At 42.9% G+C, this 22,679-nt stretch overlaps 1 protein-coding gene and 1 long non-coding RNA gene across 4 annotated transcripts in view; one reads left to right on the forward strand and one right to left on the reverse strand.

Moving 5' to 3' along the window:
- atp2a3 (ATPase sarcoplasmic/endoplasmic reticulum Ca2+ transporting 3) overlaps window positions 1–17,757 on the reverse strand; it is a 53,450-nt gene extending 35,693 nt beyond the window's left edge. For both annotated transcript variants that reach the window (XM_044042004.1, XM_044042005.1), the window contains exons 1-3: window positions 17,379–17,757; window positions 3,960–3,977; window positions 3,529–3,611 (exon numbers count right to left, since the gene is read on the reverse strand). In XM_044042004.1, the coding sequence (XP_043897939.1) occupies window positions 3,529–3,611; window positions 3,960–3,977; window positions 17,379–17,496 (219 nt within the window). In that variant the 5' untranslated portion in view covers window positions 17,497–17,757. The remainder of the gene's footprint in view (window positions 1–3,528; window positions 3,612–3,959; window positions 3,978–17,378) is intronic.
- Window positions 14,839–16,825, forward strand: LOC122779538. 2 transcript variants are annotated; one of them, XR_006361579.1, is made up of 2 exons: window positions 14,839–15,674; window positions 16,647–16,825. It is a non-coding gene; the product is annotated as an uncharacterized LOC122779538 (long non-coding RNA). The 2 variants fall into 2 exon arrangements; XR_006361578.1 differs by having other exon boundaries at window positions 14,839–15,310.
- Window positions 17,758–22,679: the final 4,922 nt, after the last annotated feature.

The raw sequence follows: 22,679 nt of genomic DNA on the forward strand, positions 1-22,679 counted from the left end.
CTCTAACAAGCGCACTTCAAAGAGACACTTTACACAGTCTGAAATCCTAACTCCTTCTTTCCCCTGAAAATGGAGAGACGGGGATTGCTTTGGGGTTTTTTTGGAAATTATTGAGGGAAATTTGGTGGAAAATTAACTGCCCGTTTCCTGTAATCTTGTTGGGTTTGGAAATCAAAGCAGCATCACCATAATAAACTTCTGCATACAGCTTCACATGCATAACCGAGTGCCGGGACACTTGCCGACAGACGGTGATTATTTTTCAACGACTCCAAGGTTTTGGAACATTGAACAGCGATCAGCAAAATGGAAAAATAAACATGTTATACATATCAAATTGATCATAAGGTCAGCTTTTGAAAACGTACATTGTAAACAAAAGGAGGCTTGAGATCCACCTCAGCCGTCGTCGACGACTTTTCCAAATGCTTCTTGTACTCTCTTGAACTCAACTCCATGTGGTGGAAAAACAAATAAAATATCAGGTCTCATTCTTCCCTAAATTTAAAAAGCGAGGCAGTGAACCAATTGTTTCAGGTGGCTGCTGTGTGGGCCGGCTTATTGCTTCAGCTAAAATAAAAAAGTGGATATCTGAATGGTTGTATTACAAAGTCGACTACTGTAAGTCTTCGCCTGAAACAACCTTTGCTCTCATGCTCTCATGCAAACGAGACAGGAGATGCAAATAATCTCAATTTGAATATGTTCCCAATAAAAGCCACATGATGATTCACTGATTAGCCTGGATACGCGCAGCAAGCAAATCCTTAGAGTTAGTTAAAAGTTATTAAGGAGATTATTGAAAACTATACAGTAATTTATCATCAGATGAGCTCTGGATTGTGATGGAGTCCACTTTATCATGTCCGATACCAACGTCACAGCCTGATTTTTATTTTTTTTACACATTTACACTCATCAGTTTGCCTTCTTTTTTCTTTCTTTTAACTGTATCATAGAATTCATAGAACACCTGTGTTGCGCTCTGTCCACTGGCTTCCTATTCCGTTTTAGATATTAAAATTTTATTGTTGGTGTTTAAAGCTCTTCATGGTTTGGCACCAGCTTACCTCTTTTTCAGCTAATGTCTTTTTCTTCACGCTCCATCACGAGCTCTGAGGTTTAATAACAGACTGCTTTTAGATGCCCGGGGTGATCGGTCCTTTTCTGTGGCTGCCCCTAAACTTTGGAACGGGTTACCCATGGAAATTACATCTGCCCCCACCATTGAACATTTCAAATCGCTCCTCTTCTCCTTGGCCTTCACTTCAGGATAAAAATAATCAACCTGGACACTTCTGTCGTTTTTAGCATTTTACTATTCTATTAGGTCACTACTTTACTGTTTTACTTGTATTTTTATTGATTTTATGTTTTAAGAATTGCTGTGCCTTTAAATCTTTGGTTGTGTGATCTAGAAATAAAGTTGACTTAACTTGACTGCAGACATGTATATTCCTCGCTCACATTCTGGTCACATGACATTGGTACTAAACTTTGTTTTTTATAATAATAATAATAACATAAAAGTATTGGACCAACACAACAGTGAATATCTCCTCTCGAACCAATACCGTGTATCAGATTTGACTACCAAAAATCTGTAGTAAGGAGTCAGAAAGCAATCATCAAAGTAACTCGAAGCAAACAAGTAACTAAAAACTTTACCTTAGTGAGTGGGTGTTTCGCTGAGTATAGAGTATCATTTGTGTGGGTGCAACTGGTTGATAAATACAGTAAGAAACATAGAGGTAATCAGGCACAGAATCTAATTATAGACCTTAGTCTCTGTTAAGACATGGTGTAATAATGAGGAGCCGTTTAATGAGATGAAAGTTTCATTTCAATATAATCTTCTGAGATCGGAAAGTAAAAGACTATTTTGAAAAGCTGTGTGCACTCACCTTGACATGAGACTGAGAGTTATTGTATTTATCCGTTCACATTCATTCATTTTAGTATTCGATACGTTTTATATTCACGAGGAGGAAATGACTGAGCCTTCATCGACTTTGCGATTGTTGGCCGCTCCTTATTCAGTAAGTAGTTTGTAAATGTACCATAAACCACTGAGTAAACTCACAGAGCAATAATAAATAAACCAGAATAGGCAACAAATGTTTACAGTTTACGTGACCTCATTTCATAGGAAAATTCTACTCCAGTGTTGCCGTGCAGGCCAAGCAGCAGATGTGTGTGTGTGAGAACACAGCAAGAGGAAAGACTGAAGCACCCAAATGTTACAATAAATAACTTCATGACACCATTTTTGTCCTCAAAAACTATGGAGCCTCATAAAAGTCATCCATACATTGAATATATTTACACCTTGGGAGCTCTTTGCAGGACTGAGATGCTCTCAGTCATTTTTATCTTTTATTTTTCCACGATTTGGTCTTTACTGCGAGGGTGAATTTTGCAATAATTATGAGAACTTTAACATTTCTGGAAGTGACTGTTAGTACCGGAAAGTTTTATGGATGCAGCGCCAGGTCACAAGGTGGAAACGTGACTCGTCGTTACTGCGCTGAAACTTGTCTGCGGAGGGATGACATCGTGTGGCATTAGCATCTGCGCAGCAGTGGAACAGCAAGCATGTTCCACTATAAACAACCAGGCAGGCCGGATTTACATGAGGGAAAAGTGAGTGCACACTCTACAAGTCCTGCAGTTACAGCCCAGGCCTGCACTTAAAAGACACATTACATATTTAGAGCAATGTTCCTACTCTCTGAAATAGCGACAGCAACTTCATCCCGAGAGACGCGGGGACACGCCGTAATTGATGGAAAAGTTAGCAAAGCAGTCAGAATTGCCCCACTCCACCAGATTTGACCTTTGCCACCTTCAAACGCAACTGAGGTCACACAGCGTGAGGCACTGCAGCACAGGGACTTTTGATTGATCGTTTTTATTTTTCCTAATTTAGCTGAAGTGCCTGTTCCCTTTCACTGAAACTATATCAACATTGACTGGAAAAGCCTGTAATACAGTTTCCACATGAAAAGGGACCACAAACCAGGTTGAATAGCCTTGCGCGGGGAAGACAGTTGCCCAAATCTAATGGAGCATTTTATTCGGTGGCAATTTCCAGGCCAACGTCCAATCTGGGTCTCAAATCCCAGAAGGACGGGGTCATACTTTCCACGGCCGCGTGTGCATGGAGGTCCATTAGGGTCCGCGTGACGTAAAATTTATCATACGCCCATTACGCCACATGCCCCCAGTTGGTGGTGCACTCTTCGTTTGGTCAAAAGTGACAATAAATAAGACGATACCCATGGAAAATTGCTCGAGGTCATACGGCGAGTACCTGCGCACACACATGTCGGCTCTCAAAGGGTATAAGGAAATTCAAATGAGGGCATGTGTGGAACACCACACTGACACAGTCTGTTTCGCTTGTTCAAGTATGAAGGGAACTGTGGGCATGTTAGCACACGTGGAAGTGCAAAGTGGCTCTCAGAGAACACAGAACAAAGTGTGTTTGACCCAGTCCTCAGGGTTCATTTGAGAAGAAATACTTACAAAGGAGACGCAGGCAGCCAGCAGCAGGATCCTGACCAGGAGGTCTTCAAATTGCTCCACCACCAACTCCCACAAGGACTTGCCTGAAATATGCATAGACAAATGACTTCAAGCTTAATTTCAAGGTTTTATCTTTTAACATGAAGGACCGAAAGGACTTAAATGGCTGGAAACTATCTATGTGGTGTATTAACATGAGTTTTCTTTTATTATTTGCAGCCATAAAGCAAAACAATCCCTCTATTGACACTGGAGTAGTGGTGTGTGCATGTGTGTGCATGTGCGTGCATGTGCGTGCATGTGCGTGTAAAGCCGCTGTGTACACTCCCAAAGTTTAATCCTCAGTCCACATGAAGAAAAGATCCAGGCTCAAGATTCTTAATCAGGTAGTAAAGGGAGGACAGCAGCTCAGTGGAAAAATCAATATTTACCTTCTTCAGCTGGGAGCTCTGTGGATGTCACACCAAGCCAGTTGTAAAGGAATCAAATTGGCAGGAGAGAGAGAGAAGGGGTCGGGGGGTGGAAAAGAAAGTCAAAAAGACATTAGTACATTAGATCATTTTAGCCTCAGTCTGAGACACACACGGACACACACACACACACACACGGACACACACACACACACACACACACGGACACACACACACACACACACGACACACACACACACACACACACACACACACACACACACACACACACACACACACACACACACACACACACACACACACACACACACACACACACACACACACACACACACACACTGTCCTACTTGAAAATGATGATTAAATAGTATGGCAGCACATGGTTTTTCCTATCGACAGCAATTGTCAGCAGAGTTAGTGTCATTTACTGAACCAATAACTAGCAATGTAGCAGTAAAATATGAGACGAGACAAATAATCCTGCATGGATTATTTATTCTGGGAGTTTTAATCTCCTCCCTCTGGCCTCTAGTTTTAAATCAGAGGTATAATGACACTGTCAGTGCAGACACTGGAAGAACAAACAGCTTCATAAGTCAACCAAGACCATTCATATAGTACAATTGTTGATCTCCTGTAACATTCTCTGTAAATAAGGACGTAGACGTATGGAGAGGGATTATTAAAATTAACATCTCAGTCCAAACTAGCATCAACTCTCTTTAGATGTACTTTTAGTTCGGCACATTGGACATTGTTTCCTTTGCCAAGGATCAAACTACATTCTCACATTCAAACTATTTGTTATGTAATCCAACAGTGAAAAATAACAACACTTCCTCTGATATCGCTGAATATCATAAACTGATTAAAAAGAAAAAAAATCTTTCACATCCAAAGATATTTGATTCTAATTATACTACGAAACACATTTCATTTGATGTATCATCATATTGGATTAAAGGTTGTGATAAAACAGGATATCATTATCAATATCAATACTTAAGATGTCTTCCTGGCACGCCCACAATTATCATTCAAATCTGCCCCATCGTTACGTGCAACATTATATCAATGTACATCTCAATTCATCCATCCCATTATCGCCAACATTAAAAATACAGCCGTGTAAATAGGTCGAGCAAAGTCAGCTACAGACTTTTGACAGGAAGCAGATTTACTCCCAGTGAGACAATTTGCTCTCTCATCATCATCATCCTCCTCTTCCTCACATACACTTCAGACACTGGCATAGTCAAATTAGATTAAGATGAAGCGAGAGAGTCATAATTCCTCAGCATACCCTGGTATATACAGTAGAGCAGTATTTCCTCTCTGGATTTTCCTGCAAGTACAACCAAAGGACACTCCCGTACCTCTGGTGGTACACGTGCCACAGTTTAAGAACCGTGGGCTTAAACTATTAGTCAAAAAATGAAAAGGTCAAAGAATTAAAAAAAAGAGAGAAAAGAAATTAAGGTCAAAGTTGCTTCACTTTCTATTAACTGAAACCAAAACAGATGGAAATAATCGATGTCCGTGGCTCTCAGTGAAATGACTTTTCTAATGAAGCCAACCTTTGTTTGCTTGTCCAGATGACATTTTCCCTTGATCAAACCTGTGCTGGTCATTGACATTCATGCTGCCGCCTCAGTCTCTCTACTGCTCCAGTTTATTTGTCAGCCTCAGTGGTCAGTGCACAGGCTGATTTCTTTCTTTCTTTCTTTCTTTCTTTCTTTCTCAATTTTTTGCATCAGTTCATGCATAAGCATCCACAAAAACAAAGCCAAGATGGAAAAGCCCCTGCTCCTCCTTCGTCTTTGTCTTTATTTTACCATCTAAAGACAAACCGAGCCTCCGAGCCACTTTTGGTTTGATCACCCGGACACGACACCCACCACACGTGAGTCACCGATAAACACATCAGTCACATTTTAAAAGCACAGAGACTGACGAGCACTGTTGATCGCTATCGCCATAATGAGACACAGGCGTTCTTAGTCACCGCGTTTGTCAGGACCTCATCGTGTCCACTGAGTTATGACCAAACAAACAGCGTTTCCCTCACTGGAAGAACTCAGTGATCGGATCAAGTGTATCTGCCATCACAAAAGTATACCCATTACTTTTGTCGTATAAGACAAACTTAGAAGGACTTCAATTACAACGCGCGTTACCCAATAAGGAGGGGAAGGCGGCTATTTTTAGGATGCAGCGGGCTGTAACCCTAAATGACAGCAGTGTTCTCCACTGAGCAGTGGAAACATCCTGTTCTGGATGTTTTGACCAGACTGCGACTACACAAGTGTAAAACGTGACCCTGCGGAGAGAGAGGAGAGAGAGAGAGGCTGGAAAAAGGGGCAGCCCACGACATAAGCACACACAGCCTCCCTCCGTCCACAAACAAAGAAACTCTGCACAAAGTCAAATTACACATGGCTGCGGCAGAAAGAGAAATCATTTCACGTCCATGAATTCTCAGAGGACAATGTGTTTTTCATTGGTCAAAGATGGGCAAATGTGGGAATTTCATTCCTGGAAGATTAAAAAGCTTGCCAATTTCAGATGGAGGGATTTTCTTCATTTAGTTAAAACAGAGGGTAATATAGGGGTGAAGTAGGGGTGGGTCAAAAATATCATTTTGGTGATATTTTGTCGTCTTTCCTCGTTCAATACGATATTCAATATGCCATGGCAAATGTCGATATTTGGATTCATAAATGAAGGCACTTAAAAGTAAACAGTCCTCGCCAGTTTCACTCGCCAGGCGTCACTACTTGATGTCTCCTCACGGCGGCGCCGCTCACATGAATGCGGAGGTTACCTGGCCGAAGAAGAGGGAGTTTACAGCGACTGATGACTCTCCTTGGCCTCAACATGATTTCGATAACAGATATTCAGTTTGCACATGCACTGGCTACACGGACCCATGCACTCTTTGCTCGCCATTTCAAAATCTGCGCACGGTGCTCGTTGGGAGTACACCAGGGCCTTAAGAGATGCTTTCTTGTTTTCTTCAGCTAAACAGATATCATGTTGTATTGCTGTATGTTGACACTGTTGATTTTCTTATCATTGGGCAACGAGCTACCAGAACACAAATGTTGATAAATGTTGATCAAATTGAAATCCTACATTTTTCCTACGGTTTTCTCGATAAAACTAAAAAATAAGAGTAGGACTGATAGATTTGGGTTCAAAATCCAATTTGGGATCTTTCTGCTTTACACTGCAGACGTGAAATATGATTCATTAATACATTTCAGAAGCTAAATTTAAATGATTCATTTAGCAGTTGAATACAAATCAATTGAGAGATGAATTGCTGCAGCCCAACTGATAACGCCTCCAGTCAAATCCGCATGCGATCTCTTGACCAATATTTCTTCATAGTCACCAACTTTTTTAGGAGGACTGACCCCTGTGCTGAGGTCACCTGTGTCTGTCGCCTGCATGTGTAATAACAGCTGGTGAGTCACTGTGAATAAACTTGCTTTTCTGGAGGCTTTTCAGAGTTCAGGTTGGACACAGTTGAACTCACAAGGGACTTTTGGCTGACACTCTGCCCGCAGCAGCACAAATGTGGAGGAGAAATGGGTTCTGCTGTTTTCCATGCTCCACCAGTCTGACATAAGCCTGTTTCCCCATCACTGTGCCTCCTCCTCCTCCTCATCGGTTGTATAATGTTTTTATGGCAGACAGGCTGGCTGCAGCTTGAGGGCAGGAGACAAAGACAGACTGACTGAGAGGACGAAACCAACCGAAGGGAAAAGAGAGAGAAAGAAAGCGAGGGAGGGAGGGAGGGAGTAAGAGGGCTGGAGCTGTTGAACGGGGTTCCCCCGCTTCCCTCTGCCAAGGATTCCCTCAGTCATCTGGGCTGTGTCAACCCGAGGCTTGCCCAGGCACATTCCTGACTACTGACTTCAGCCACCACCACCACCACCACTACCCCCACCCGACTCACTGTGTCCCCACAGTACCTCCCCACCTCTGCCCTCCCGGAGCAGACAATGAATAAAAGAACTTGTTTACAAGCTGCAGCACAGCAAGCAGCTGTGGGCAGAGGGGAGACACTTCCTGGAGATAGTTGCCAACAACAGCAGGAGGCTGGTTTCTGCGTCCAGAGAGTCAGGAAGCAGAGCAGGAAATTGGCCGTGTATCGATTCATACAGCACACCACGCTCTGATAAATGAGCTTTCACTGCCAGCTGTGCTTCTCTGCCCAGTCTGTCTGAATCCATGAACAAATCATGAGGACCTCCAGTAAACATCACATCTGAGTGTCGAAAAGGCAAGAATTAACAAGCTCGAGTTCAGGCCATCTTGTGAAAACTGCAAACATGAGAAGGGTTCGGGAGTTACCATGACAACTTGGATCATGATGGCTCATATGAGGTAATGTGCCAGGGTTTGTCAAAATTCACCAAGAATTACTGTTATGCTATCAGCAGGGCATTAATACAGCACACTCTGACTTCAGGCATCAAACACGCCACACATTCTGAGGTGAACGAGCTAAGTTCCAACCTCCATGGACCGTTTCTTTGTTACCTGGAGGGAAAGCAAGTGGAGAGTCACAAACCTCCAAGTCACAGGCAGGTGCTTACGTGAGCACAGAGGCACAAGAAGAACATACTCTCTCCTACTACATACATCCTACTAAAAAAAAAACACGATGGGCAACGATGACTGTGAGAGGAGAGGAAGGAGGAGAACAGAGTGAAATGGCTGAAATCTGCTGCCAACTAGTGGTCATAGGCTTAAAACTGTAGTGCGGAATTCCTAAATATGAACAAATGCATTCCACTGTCTAGTGAGTTCATAAAATTCAGTCTATTAGCTCCACATGACAAGACGACAGACGGCGTCAACGACTTCAAACAGGTTTAAGTATGACTGAAAACACAAAGAGGGGAAAGTTGAAGTGAATTCTTCTGTCAAACAAAAAAAAAAAGCAGTTTGGTGTGATTAACGCTTCTTGCACCTCTCACCCAAGCGCTGCTGCTACATACACACAAACGCTCCCTCAGGTCTGATAGTTCTGCTTGACAGAGCCTGTTTTAGATGAAGGACGCGGCATACAAATAACATTACATTTGTTTCTGTTCACCATCACCAGAGACAGAACAATAATGTCAACATGATCGCACGAAAGCTCTAGGACAAGTTCGTCCAAATACCAAAAACGCGAAAAATGTTCAACCCACGGCAAAGTCCTCATTTACTTTTTGAACCGTCCTGACATGAATAGAGCGTGTACCAACTTTCGTTCATGTATGAAACATTTAAGAAAAAAATCACCTAATAAAATCTTTTTTTCTATTACCGTTTTTCCATTTTCAACACATATTCACTATAAAATCACCGTATCTTAAGGGTCGGAATTTTTTCTTACACCCCCTACTAATGACGGTGCAGCTTCCTACAGTATACACCTGATCACTTTCCTAATGTACAAGCATTCTAATGCATTGACCATATCATATGTCAATTACGAATGTACTACAGTCTCCTACTTAACCTTTCCATCTCTGACACAAATTCAAAGTTTCCTTCATCGCAAATGATGGTGGCCGCCGGCTTCCGTCCTCTGAGGAAGTCGTTCACAGCCGTGTCAAGTGCTCTAGTCTTCCCGCCAAACACACAAACAACAAGGAGCAGAGGTGTTTCTAGTGCTTTATCAATCCTCTGCAGCGTAAACAACAGAAAAGAGCTCAAACACACAGCTCCCCTCCAGTTGTCATGAGAAACCTGCGACTGAGAGCAGGATCCACGATTAAAGACACCCAATATGAATTCAAACACGCAGTGCTCAGCTGCATGTGGTTTTACTTAAGTACAGTCATTTGATCTGAACGCTTCAGTCACCATAACATGCTCATAATAATTATTATAATAACAATAATAATGCTAACATATGTATGGAGCTGCAAGTAACAATTATTATTATTATTATTATGGGGGGAAAAAAAACTCCTTTAGACCTTCCTCAGACCATGTGTGTGCACAAATGACAAACCCATTAATCCAACTGCATAGTGCGTTAACACTTATTATTATTTATTTCTAAGGCTTTAAAAGATGACAATAAAAAACATTTCAGTGCCATGTTACTGCTCGTCAACTATTCTCATAATCAATGAATCTGTCGATTTGTTTTTGTTTGGTTTGGTCCATAAAATGTTGAGCAGTGTTTAACAAAAATGGAAAAATGTTCCTCAAATGTCTCGATTGGTTCACAAACCAAAACACTTAATTGATTATCAAAATAGTAATTTAGTAATCAATTTAATGGAGTGATTGTTTCTGGCCTATGTATGTATGTTTAGTATGTATAATGTTGATCATGGTCACCATGTTGATTAAATTCACTTGAAATAAATATATTGTTGTCTTTTAAAGCCTTTTTTTTAAATAAAAGGAGTGCTAATTATCTATGTTGTTGGATTAAAGTAGTGGTTTAAACACATTGCTTGTGATTGAGGTCCATTCTGAGACATAATCTACACAAAAAGTAAGGAAAAAAACGGTTTAATTTCAGTGAGATTACATTTATAACACGGGTAGAATATGATATGGGGAGTTATCAGTGATATTATTTTAGCTGCTATGTTTGATTATCTGATTAGCCTGTAATTTACGTCATGCTGGAGACACAGGGAGGAATCGCCATCCGGCCGCCGCCGGCTGCTGCTGCTGCAGCTGATGCCCGTTGGTGGGACTGTTTCTGACACTGAGCTGAGCTCAGGGAAAAAGAGAAACTGGGTTTTTCCTTGGGGTGTTGCACACATACAGTGTGCTGAAATTCAACTGGAGCATTGCTTTGTTTTTCTGTTTGAATTGGGCGTTTTACCATTTTCCCAAATGGGAACCGACGCTTCTTGAATATTGAACATTGCTCTGCTCCACTCGACTCTTCTACTCTGTCTGGTATCAGACACGTCATTTTCCCTTACTTCATAGTACGTTCTCAACGTGGGCGGGGTCGTCATAGCACGGCCGTGTGACAGTGCCATGACTTCCCTGTATACGCGTCACAAAATATACAAACTCGTTACGGGCAAAGCGGTTACCTTCAGCGTACTGAATCATTACGATCAGTTAATTAAAAAGAAAAAGAATAGTTCAGTACTTCCTGCATGAGCGGAGCACAGAATCTGACGTCTGAAATACAGCTGAACAGGTTGTGAATCCAGACTCCTCAATTTCCCTGCTAAATTTTGGAGAATAACAGCATGTTTTGTGATTTCTCCAAGTCTTTTTAACTGATCTACAGTTCGGCATTGTTCAGTTTGATGCCTGTGTCGGACGTCGTGCTCAAGACACGAAACTCTCTGACCGATGAGTGGTGGGCAGTCTGTCGACGTCACATTTTAGTATGGTCTCAGCTCGCTTGGAACCTTGCCAGAGCAGGTAGTAAAGAAAAAGCAGCAGGTACCAGGTACTATCCCTAATGGAAAAGGAAAAACAACACCGAGTAGAGTTGAGTCGAGCAGAAAAGTGCCAATAGTTTTCATCTTTGTCCAACAAAGAGATGAGTCCTGATAAAGTACAACCTCTCAATAAGACACACAGTATCTGAGCTGCAGCTCAACACAAAGCTACTCGACACTGCTTGTTGAACACTCGCGGCAAGTAACAAGAGGAAAAGGAAAGAGGCCTGTCAACTGAGCAGGACATGCGTGAGGTGATTAGCGCCAAGCTGATATCTCATCAGGGCTCCAAGCTTCCTTCCTCTTTATGATCACAGCTGTGTGAAGAACCGTTTTTTTGAGCATCTCAAAAGACTAGCGGGGTAGATGGCAGCCGGCCATGCAGCAGACAAGCGGAGAAGCTCACTGCTGTAAAAAATTGGTCAGCAATCCCCCTAATGACAGACTGAAATATCTGTGTTAACATCACACTATTTATACGGTTTATTTTGGGTTTAGAAACCAGAGCATCACTTTCTCCCAATCAAACGATGAAAGATATAGTAGGACTTCACTGATCTGAGCAGAAGGGGGACAATTTCAAGTGGTGCGATTGGTAAAAGTAATAAAGTTACAATGTTAGATGTGTATGTTATTAAAAAAAATAGTCTTTTAAAAGACAGACAGGCTGTGCGTGTGAGTCTGTGTCATTCAGGTTATCCAAAAGTGACCATATTAGTGCCCTGGGTGATATGTTCAATTACTGCAAATACTACTGGACCATACACACATACACATGTTTCAATGCACATCACACACGTGCAGCAAGCACTTAAAGCGTGTCCTTTGATACCCAAACAAAAAAGTATGTCAAATTGATCGACTCTGAAATAAACTTTGAACCTAAGATCATCCACATGAAGTTCTGGATCAGTGGGTGAAGGAGAGGCTTAACCCAGACACAGCCTTTTTTATTGAACAACAAAGCTGGGGTGAGGGAGAGGCATTACTGGTAATCTCTGTTTTTATTAGTCTAACACATGAATTCATTCAGTGAAACTGCAGCAACGTCATGTCAGCAGCTCCCAGGTTTTGGTGGCTTCATAACAACAGATGTGACAGCGCGAGCCCACCAGCACTTTGGTTTTTCTTCCACGTTCTCTTTAAATTACTTTTAAAATGTAAACTTATGGACTTATTGAAAGTCAAAAAGTGGAATAATTGGAGAAAAGATTATTTTCCCTGCTCTCTTCATTGCTCCTTGTTTTCTTTCAGGCAAACAAAACACTTGACGGTGAAGAGGAACAGGTTTATCTATCTGATTTAAGAATGAGTCATTTTACATACATGTCATTACACTTAACAAACAGCTCGTCTCTCTCCCTCTCCAAGCACTTTTTGAAGACTTTGTTTTCACTTATACACCGAAAGGCAGACCAGCGTTCAATAAATGCTCTGAACTCGACACTGCTTAAAAACACAAACACCTTTGTGTACTTATCTTCTCCAGACTGCTGCAGAGCTATTAATAGGGCTGAACAATTAATCAATTAATAAATAGCTTCTATTTATGATAATAATTAATAATAATAATTCAATCTCTCATCCTGTCATTAGATAGTAGAAGTCATGCTTTAATGTGTCTCTGTGTTTTGATGACTATTTACACAAAACTCGACTGGGGGGGAATACATCACAAATCAAACGACAATCCCATTATCTGTCAGCAAAATCCCAATTATGTCTTTTCTCCTAATAAATCAGCAGCGTCGCATGAGACCCCAGCGACTCGACATCATCACAGCGGCGACTGACAGATGAAGAGGCGGGAGAGAAGTGACAGGCTCGAACAGGACCCTAGCTCCTCTGAAAGCAGCCGGGGCAGGCACACACAGGGCCTGCACTAGAACAGGGAAGTGACTCAAGTGACTTTTCCTACAACTTAACTCTGCCTTCTCAGCCCACACGCCACAAACTGCAGCACTGTCTGTGCATATTTAACGCTTGAATGTGCGGTTTTCGGGAGAAGTGACAGTGCAGTGGAAGCTGACAACTCCAGATTGAGGAGTGCGGTGCAGTCAGTGTGCCGTCAGGAACGAGTGCGTCTGTGCGTGACGGAGGAGGAGCAGGAAACAGCACAGCTCCTCTCGTATTTCAAACGTGGTAATTCAGGCTGCCTTCATGTTGAGTTGCAGAACAGGAAGAGACAACAACAGTGCGCGTGAGATCCCGCTAGAGGAAGTTGTAATTATTATTCACGGCAGAAACCAGGGTGAGAGGAAAGTGCAAGGGAAAAAGTGACAGAAAACAAAAACACATTTCAGGTGCCAGCGGGACGCTGCTGTAAACTCACATGTCAGACAAGTGAATCAATAACAATAATGAACTATATGTCCTCATACGAGTGAAAGCAACAGAAGCAGCCTGTGAGCACATCGTACCACAGACAACCAGCTTTGTCTTTGCCTCCAACAGATGTTAGCTCCGTTGTTGTTGACACAGTCTGCCTGTAAGTCAACATACGTCTCCAACATTGGACACTGTAACATGATAGTGCAATGACATGCATTGTTAGGTTGTTGCGCAATTGTACTCCTGTCCTGCAGGGAGTGTCAAGAGACATTTTTTTTTAAACGTAAACAAATCTCAAAGGCTCCCCAGCTGTGAAGTCATCTGTAGAGTCAAAGAGACATAGAGAATGATCCGATTAATCATCCTCTAAACTAATATTTAATGTTTTACATGTTTTCCAAAGAATTTAAAGATGCAGTGATTAATTTTTTGGTGATGTTATTATTCTGCCTCTGTACATGATTCAACGTTATTTGTATGTTCCTTCCTTCATCTGAAAACAGGCTGTGTCAAGCAATACTACCAGACCTGACAGAGGGAGTGTTTGTGTGTATACAACAGTAGCGCAGGGGCAGCATTTATCCAGGTTTACTGAGCAATAGAATTCACTTCTGAAGCGTCTTTGTGGACAGTCCGTCTTGCTTTGCTAACTCGGTGTTGCCGTTGCCTCTGTCTATATACACTGAGAAATGCTGAGAGAGTTGTGTGGAGCTGACAAGCTTTTTAATGTGTGAATCTGACAATGACAGGTGTAAAAAAAACATGTCAAAAGTCACTCACTGCAGTTTAAGCTCTGGTGTTTTGGTGTATTTTGTCATATTAGAGCACAGAATTCTCCAGCATGTTATCTCAAAAGAATCCATAAATTAACGCCTCCCGTTTCCACTGACACTCCTCCTCATGAGTGTCGGCTCCAAATCTGTCTTGTTCCTGCTCTCCCCCAAGAAAAGTAGATTGCTCACTGGGAAAATATGGCCTTTTGCTGATACTAAAAATGAACGGACTGTTCCTTTGACAATGGGGTTGTGATGGGAACAGAATACAATCATCAAGCTATAACAGCACAAACATTCTTGGTGCACCCACACAGCACGTGTGTGTGTGTGTGTGTTTGAGAAAGAGAGCGACTGCCTCTACTACATTAGCGATTACACGATGAAAGTGATCACCTGTCAAGTAAATTACAGTGCTTGTATTTCTCAACAGGAAATTAGAGAAGAGTCCTGCCGTGTGCACGTCTGAGGATGAAGTTGAACTCAAAAAGGAGCTGCAAGTGGACCATAAAAGGAAGTCTTGAATTTAAGGTCAGCCGCCGTCTTTCTGCAGCACAGACCTTCCAGATGTGGTGGCTAAGCTCATTTTCCAGCACTTTCGGAGGGGAGCAGAAACTCTGAGGTTGGTCAGTCAGTGGAGTTTCTCTGTCGGAGCACGTGAAAGCATCGATATAAAAGCCAGGAAGCCTCGGCTCCATGTGGCTGACTTTACTTTCACTGAAGAGGAAATCGTATGTGCTTTGAGGAAAAAGTAAGAATCTATGCAGGCTATATACAGATCCCAGATCCAGGCCAGACCAGACCACATTTTTGGGTAAGTTATGTCTAGTGGTAATGAGGCAGTACGCACTCTCGTCGTGTATTGATTGTGGCGATGAGGGGACAGCAGAGAGCCTGCAAACAGGCCTCACACTGGAAACCAACGGTGGTTAAACTCCCTCATCCATCCCACAGATACTACATAAACTGAGCGTATAAAAAACCTCTCCGGTCCCACGGAGGAGTTTTTACGTCTGAGCCAAACATGACACATCCTCCTCCTCCGTCCTGCATGCTGTCATCTCGTCCTGTGGACATGCTAAGCAGTGTACAAAAGAGGAGAAACGACAGGAACAGCACTTGACAGTGAGCTCAGATGCACTGTGGAGACTTTTTGTTTGTGGACTTGTTGATTCGAGGTAATGATCCTTCCCTTAATCAGATCCTGCTAACCATTACAGCACAGTGAAACATGGTGCATGCATGTCGGGGAGGGGAGCTGGGTAATCATACCACCCGCAAACAGCTTTGAACAGACGCTCGCTGGAACAAAACACCCAAGCTCACACAGAGAGTCCTTGCAGTCAACTACAAAGTCTGCGGTTTGTGTGCAAAGGGGAAGGAGCCGTTAAGCAGCCATGTATCACTCAGCAGTGACTTGTACTAAAATGGTAAACAAACCAAAACCAATTTAATGCTGTTTTCCACTTTTTTTGGACTGTGTCGGGGAGGGGAGGGGGGGCAGCAGCTGGTGTGGATAACCTTTTTTTTTGCAGTCAGCGCCAAAGGAGGGGGGGGAAAGGGTATTCCCTCCCTCCACTTCTCTTGAACACACTTGCATGAGACAGGAAGTTCACAGCTGAAAGCGAGAGAGATGTTATCTGCGGCAAGACGTTACTTTTTTTTCCATGAAGTCATCACGAGCCCCTGGGTAGAGCGGCTGGCTGCAACAAAAGGGCTACTGTTCGACTGGCACAATGTGCAGCTCTAGTCCACACACAGCTTGGCCACACATGCAAATGACAGGCCAGGAGAGGAAGGTGTGGTGATGTCAGGTCTGCTCTCCACACAAAAACACTCATCGAACACCAAGCTCCAGTTTAGACAATGATACAGGCTTTCAAGTTACAGGTGTGGGAGCTGCTTCCTGATGGACACACACACACACACACACACAGAAACTCTATCCTCACCTGCAACACCTGATAAATTAATTTTTGTCCCTGTGGCTGCTAGCGTTCTCAGATTGTCTATTTGTTACAAGTGGCTCTACACATCCACTTCCCCCTGTGATCTTGTAATCTGAACTGGAAAGTAGAAGCCATGTGGAGCACGTCTGTTGAAAGTGAAAACAGGTTGCTCAAGATTTTCTCTTTCATTATCTTCCCCAGTTCATCTTCCACTCCAGCAGTAGCAGCCCGAGCGTGCCTGGCTGTACTTCCTGATCCTACATGACAGTCCGGGATGTCTTGTTTTGACCACCCCCCACTACCCCCCACCAACCACTCTGACATGAGGTGACCCCCAAGGAAGACAGTTAATAAAAATAAATGGATGAACCAGCATCTCATATCCTTCTCTGTCCAGTTCTCCCTCTTTCTTTGTATGTGTCAATTTAGTTCCTTTTCTGGTATGAAAAGAACAAGTAGTCCTCAATAAGACCAAATCCTGGTCCTTATGAGGCAGAGCCTCCTTTCTGACGCTCTGGGTAAAGTTAAGATAAAAAACGTAAATTGTGGATAAGGTCAATGTTTGGGTTAGGCATGAAATGGTTAAGGTTAAGGTTACGAATGAGGCTTTGGTTAGGCTGTCCAAATGAATGGGATTCAACAAGAACAGATACGCAGACCTGCGTGTGTGTGTGTGTGTGTGTGTGTGTGTGTTACTTTAACCAGTGCGGCGAGAGCTGAACGATTTCAACACGGACATGTGCATCAATGAAAGGTGCCACTTTCATTTCCACTGACTGCGCGCCACAGGGAATTACGCGCATGTTTTTACGCACAGCACCAGCCTGAGATCTAACATCAGTCGGTGTATTTCCTGGCACACGAGTCGCCCCAGTCTCTAACACACGGCAGAAGCTGAGCAAAAATAAAACAAATAAATAAACAACTACTCACCGTTCGGTCCATATTTCTCCAAACTGACTTTGACCTGCTCCAGAGTCAGCCCAGTGTTCTCGTTCACACCGAAGTTGGCCAAAACTTCAGTCGCCGATTTAGTGTGCGAATTTTCCATCTTGATGCACCGGGCTTTAGCCGATCAGATTCAAAGGCATGTAGTATCGAAATGCATGTATTGTGGGGGATCTGCGGGAGGTGTAGCAGGCAGGGAGGGGGGGAAGTCAGTCGGCGGATGAGGCTCGCTGCTCGGTTTGCTCTGTCACCTGTCTCTGTATCCCCCCGAAGCAAACCTCCAGTCAGATCCGCGGTACAGACACTGCTGTTTCTCTGTCGGTCGACTGTCGCTGCTACTTCATCTCCATCTGAAGGTGTGCTCTGTCTGTGCCGGAGCGGACCGCCTCTCCGCTGCTCAGCAACTCCCCTCCTGCGCTGCCATTGGCTGCGCGTACCTGGCTCATGCAAACAATTCAAACATGTTCGTTTGAAAAACAGGATACGCAAAGCTTATGGTTGGTGCTGCTGACATGTTTATGGCTCGTGGCTCCGCGGATTTCAACGCGCTCAGCTGCAGCACATCAGCGCCCCCGGGGCTGCCAGTGCACACAGACGGGATGCGTCTCACATGTTGCGTGAAGCCTCCATCACAGTTTGTCAGGAACCACAGCTCTGAGGCCACTCACACAAAGATTGTGTACATTTTAAACAGAATCTGCAACCACTTTGTATGCAAGACAGACAAGAAGAAGGCTGAGTTATTGCACCCCGAGGTCAGTTTCCACTGTCGCCCTCACAGAAGACAGAAAACAACAACATGACTAACTGGTTTGTTTGAAAGTCTGCAGGGAAATACACTTTCTGAACATTAAAGACATACTTCACTTGGTACTGTGTCAGAAGTACTGACACATGCTCACCACTGACTTCAACAATCATGTCTCCAGACACCACTGAGACATCCCATGTCCATTTAAGTTATGGTACAACACTTAAAAAACATAATTGCCAAATCACAAAGGTTGCAAATAAGCTGTCACCATTTACTCACATTTATCACTCAAACGTCCTGAGCCTGACCCGAGAATGACTGATGACATGAACCATTTCTACATATAGAACAAAATAACCTATGTATATATATATATATATACTCTCAGCATGCGTAAGAAATAAAATCAGTGGAATACGAAGTGTGAAACAAAGAGATAAATGTAATGCAAACACAGTGTGGTGGGATGGCGCCGTTTTCTGTTGCTGGTGAAGTGAGCTGGACATTCTGAGCCGGACAATAAAAAGCTTAACAGAACGTCCCAAACTCTGACAGCTGCAGTGTTCCTTGTCCTTGCAATCTCGCCAGACAGCTCGCTTCCAGCGGCCTGTGAAGTCCATTTTTGGCTGTTCATGTGAGTCCTCGGCAGCATGACTGCTGAATACCACTGCTCCTGATGGGATGTTTACTAATGCAGGGGCTGTCTCCAAGACAGTCCAGTTAAAGGACGCTTAATGCGAAGTGAAACTGGAGTAAAAACGGGATTTTCGTGAAAACCAAGGAGGTAACTGTTCTACTCATTACATTTGCTGTTGTTATTTACAAAAACATGTAAGCAACCACAGAAGAAGCATTTACATTCTTTATTTGATGATCATTCAGCAATCTCATCATAATCCAGATGTTTACTTACAGAATTATCAACATGTAGGAGAAGTATCTGAGTAAATGAACGCAGTAAAATGGCTTGTGAGACTAAAACACAGTTTATCTACACAAAGCTTGAATGCATTGGCAGCATTTGACTGCGATACATTTTTCCCAACCTTAGGGTCAAAGGTCCCAATGTAGATTTAAGTGGTCATGAGATGGTACATCTGAAGTTGAGCTAAATCAAGTCAGAGTGATTTTTGGATAGACTTGAGAGGGGTCGTGGGAGGAACATGACAAAGGACTATTACCAGATGCCCCTTAAGTTCTGTGAAGTACAAACTAGTGGTGTAAAAGTGAAAATATTACTCCAAACATGTACTCTGGATATGTTTTCTGACGTAATAAAATGTACTTTCATACTTGCTTACATGTACTCAAATGAATTGTTGAAAACAACACGCGATCACTCTTTTTCTCTATAGTGACATGTGTCGTAATAAACAAAGTCATCGCAAGTTCCGAAGCAAATTTGACATTGCTTTGTCCCCAATCAATTAATCCTTGGGACTCGAGCAAATAATTCAATTTTATGAATCAATAATGTATGACATCACTGGATCCACATTTATGCACAAAGTCACTTTCCTTGTGTATTGGGATTCAGCACACTCAGTTACTTTGGTCCAACTACAACAACTTGTTGCAACCAGAAATACAAGTAAATGCAGCATCGGCACTTGAAAATGCACAGACTCTGTCACTTCAAAAAGTTCCGTTTTTGCCTGTGTGCTTGCCTGTAGCACTGTACTCCGACCCCTTGACCCCACTGAGAACATGGACGCTTGAATTTCATTTAACAAAACACAATAAAAGACGGCACGGCTCAACTCTACATGGTTTGGTTGGTTTTCCACTACAACATAGTACCGCCTCGATGTGGGCGGGGTCATCACAGCATGGCTGCATGAAACTGCCGTGACTTCTTTTTATACGCGGCACATACACACCAGTGACTTGTAAAGCAGTTATTTTCGATGCACTGCATCATTAGAATCAGTTCAGTAAAAAAAATGTGTTCAATACTTCGGAGAGGGTTGTGATGTGGCACGCTGCAGCAGTGCTGTCGCTAAATAGACTCCTCTGTTAAACACTGAGATTTTGGACACTTCCTTGCCAAATGTTGGCGATTAACGCGTTTTCAGGATTTTTTAAGTCTTTTTAACTGAGCTACAGTTTGGCATTGTGTGGTTTGATTCTAGTGTCGCCCGTCGTGCTCATGAATCTTCCAGCGTCAACACTCTGGCCGTCTGACGACGTCACACATAGTAACGGCTCAGCTCACTTGCAACCTAGCCAGAGCTGTTGCTAAAAAATGTACCAGGTACTATCGCTAATGGAAAAGCAAAAACAAAAGAGTCGCGCCATAGCAGGAAAGCGCCATATGTGTCTCATACGACCATACTTCAAGTATCACTTTAAAGCACATGAGCAGCTCAGACAAAAATAGCATCAGTAACAAGACAACTCTCTGTGAGAGCACACAAAAACAATACTTTGCATATCATCTAACACACCATACATCCTGGAAAACAGCAAAGTGACCTTCTGTTACGTGTATTATAATAATAATAATTATAAATTAGAGGTCTGACCAACAAACACCTGCATGCATTTGCCAAAAAAACGCTGCCAATCTGTGTCAGCTGTCAAATCCCACTGATATCCTCTTTATTGAAACATTTATATGATGCGCTGCACTTTCTTTTGGCCTTTTTTGTTCTTTTCCGAGTCTCCCTCAACCTTTCGCACAAACCTACATTGTTTATGTTAACAAAACATTATTGTTGACTGTGCTTTACATCTCCGAAATATAAGTCCCCTGGAGAAATGTGATTCATGGGAGAAATCAGCGGTTGTTTGTTTTTTTTACACCGAGGCAGAAGTTTTATGAATTTGCACATTCATCGTCGACTGCGGAAGAATCTGCCAACTTCATGCAAGTAGGGAAACCGGTGTTCCACATTTCCCTTCCATCACTTTATCCTGAGTGTAAGGTTACTGCAGCACAATCTCCCTACAGTATGCAGATGCTGAAATGGGTCTGCTGTTGGAAACCACAGGCACTGGACTGGGACCTCGCTGGGTATAAAGTATAAAAGGAACAAGGTGCTCCAATTCTGTCCTCACTCACAGCTGGCCCCTTCTCTCGCTGTGACAAAAAAAATGTGTATTTATATCTGGGGCTTACATAACTTGCAGAGCTGCTGTCTGGAGGATGGTAGCTGGCTTCTTGGATGCTAAGTGCCTAAAAGTGCCTTCTCACTTGCTTTGGAGGTTCTGTCATTGCCTCTGCATCAATATGAGATTCCTATTTTAATAACCAGCCCTCACGACAGCGATTCACAGATCCCCAGCAGCGGCACGGGCTACAGTCACAGGCCCCACTCATTCTGCTCACTGCCCACTCACACACACACACACACACACACACACACTTGGTGAGATTAACGTTAGTCATCAGCGGAGTTATCGCTCCAAGTTCTGTGTGAACTGGTGCGTGCATGTGTGTGTGTGTCTGCGTGAGTCAAATCCTCTGCATCAGACCCCACACATTTTGAACGAACCCCTCCGATGCTGAGGCACTCATGAAAAGGAAATCCCCACCCCGTCCCTCTCTCTGGCTCACTCCCTCTTTCCCTTCAGTGGAGCACACTGGGGGACTGTGCTCGTCTCAGCACCAGTCACACAACATTTTCCACACAGCACTGTCAGCCTTCCAATGGCATTTGCCTTCCCCTTTCACTTGCAGCTTCCATTTGCATGAGGGAAATGAGCCATGGCCTCCCAAGCATATAAAAAAATATCAATATTTCCCTCCACATTGCACGTGATGAATCATAAATCTGTCACCTCCATCTAAGACAAGATGCGCCATTCTCTGTGCACTCCAGCCTGTATTATAGTTAGACAGAGAGACAGACAGACAGACAGTAGATATCTGCTGAACTTTATTAACCTCCTCCCTGATGGCAGAGGACAAACGTTTTCATATTTGACAGAAGATTATATTTTGGAATTGACTAGCCGAGGAACTGCTATTTTCTCCTCTGTTAAATTTGACATCTCCGCTGACTACTGGAGTGTTGGGAACAAACAACTGCTGCTGCCATTGATTTTGAATCAATGAGATACAAGTGAAAAAAAAAGAAAAGTGGAGCAGCTGTACTTGACAAGAAGCCCAAGTGACAAATCAACCCACCCAGCCGTCTCCATTTCCTTATCCCAGTTTGTGCACATCTGTGAAAAAGTCATCATTTCACTGTCTGGTGCAGCAGGAAGAAAGGATATATTTTATATTAGGAAAGAATTTAACTTTTATTGTCTTAATAATAACATAATCCTTTTAAAAAAATGATTACCCCTTTAATGTTTGAAGTAGCAGGAAACAACTTTAATATCCACGTGCTTTTAATGAGCAGACAATATATATATATATACATATATATATATATATAACTATGACAGATGGACGTATAAATGATATAGATGAAGAGCTTATAGTTATGCTATATTAAAGCTCCAGTGTGTAAGAACTAGTGACATCTACAGGTGAGACTGCAGATTGTGGAACTACAATGGCCTTTCAACCCCAGTATGGA

This window comes from Solea senegalensis, linkage group LG13, assembly GCF_019176455.1.
Source record: "Solea senegalensis isolate Sse05_10M linkage group LG13, IFAPA_SoseM_1, whole genome shotgun sequence".
In the NCBI taxonomy this organism is placed as follows: domain Eukaryota; kingdom Metazoa; phylum Chordata; class Actinopteri; order Pleuronectiformes; family Soleidae; genus Solea; species Solea senegalensis.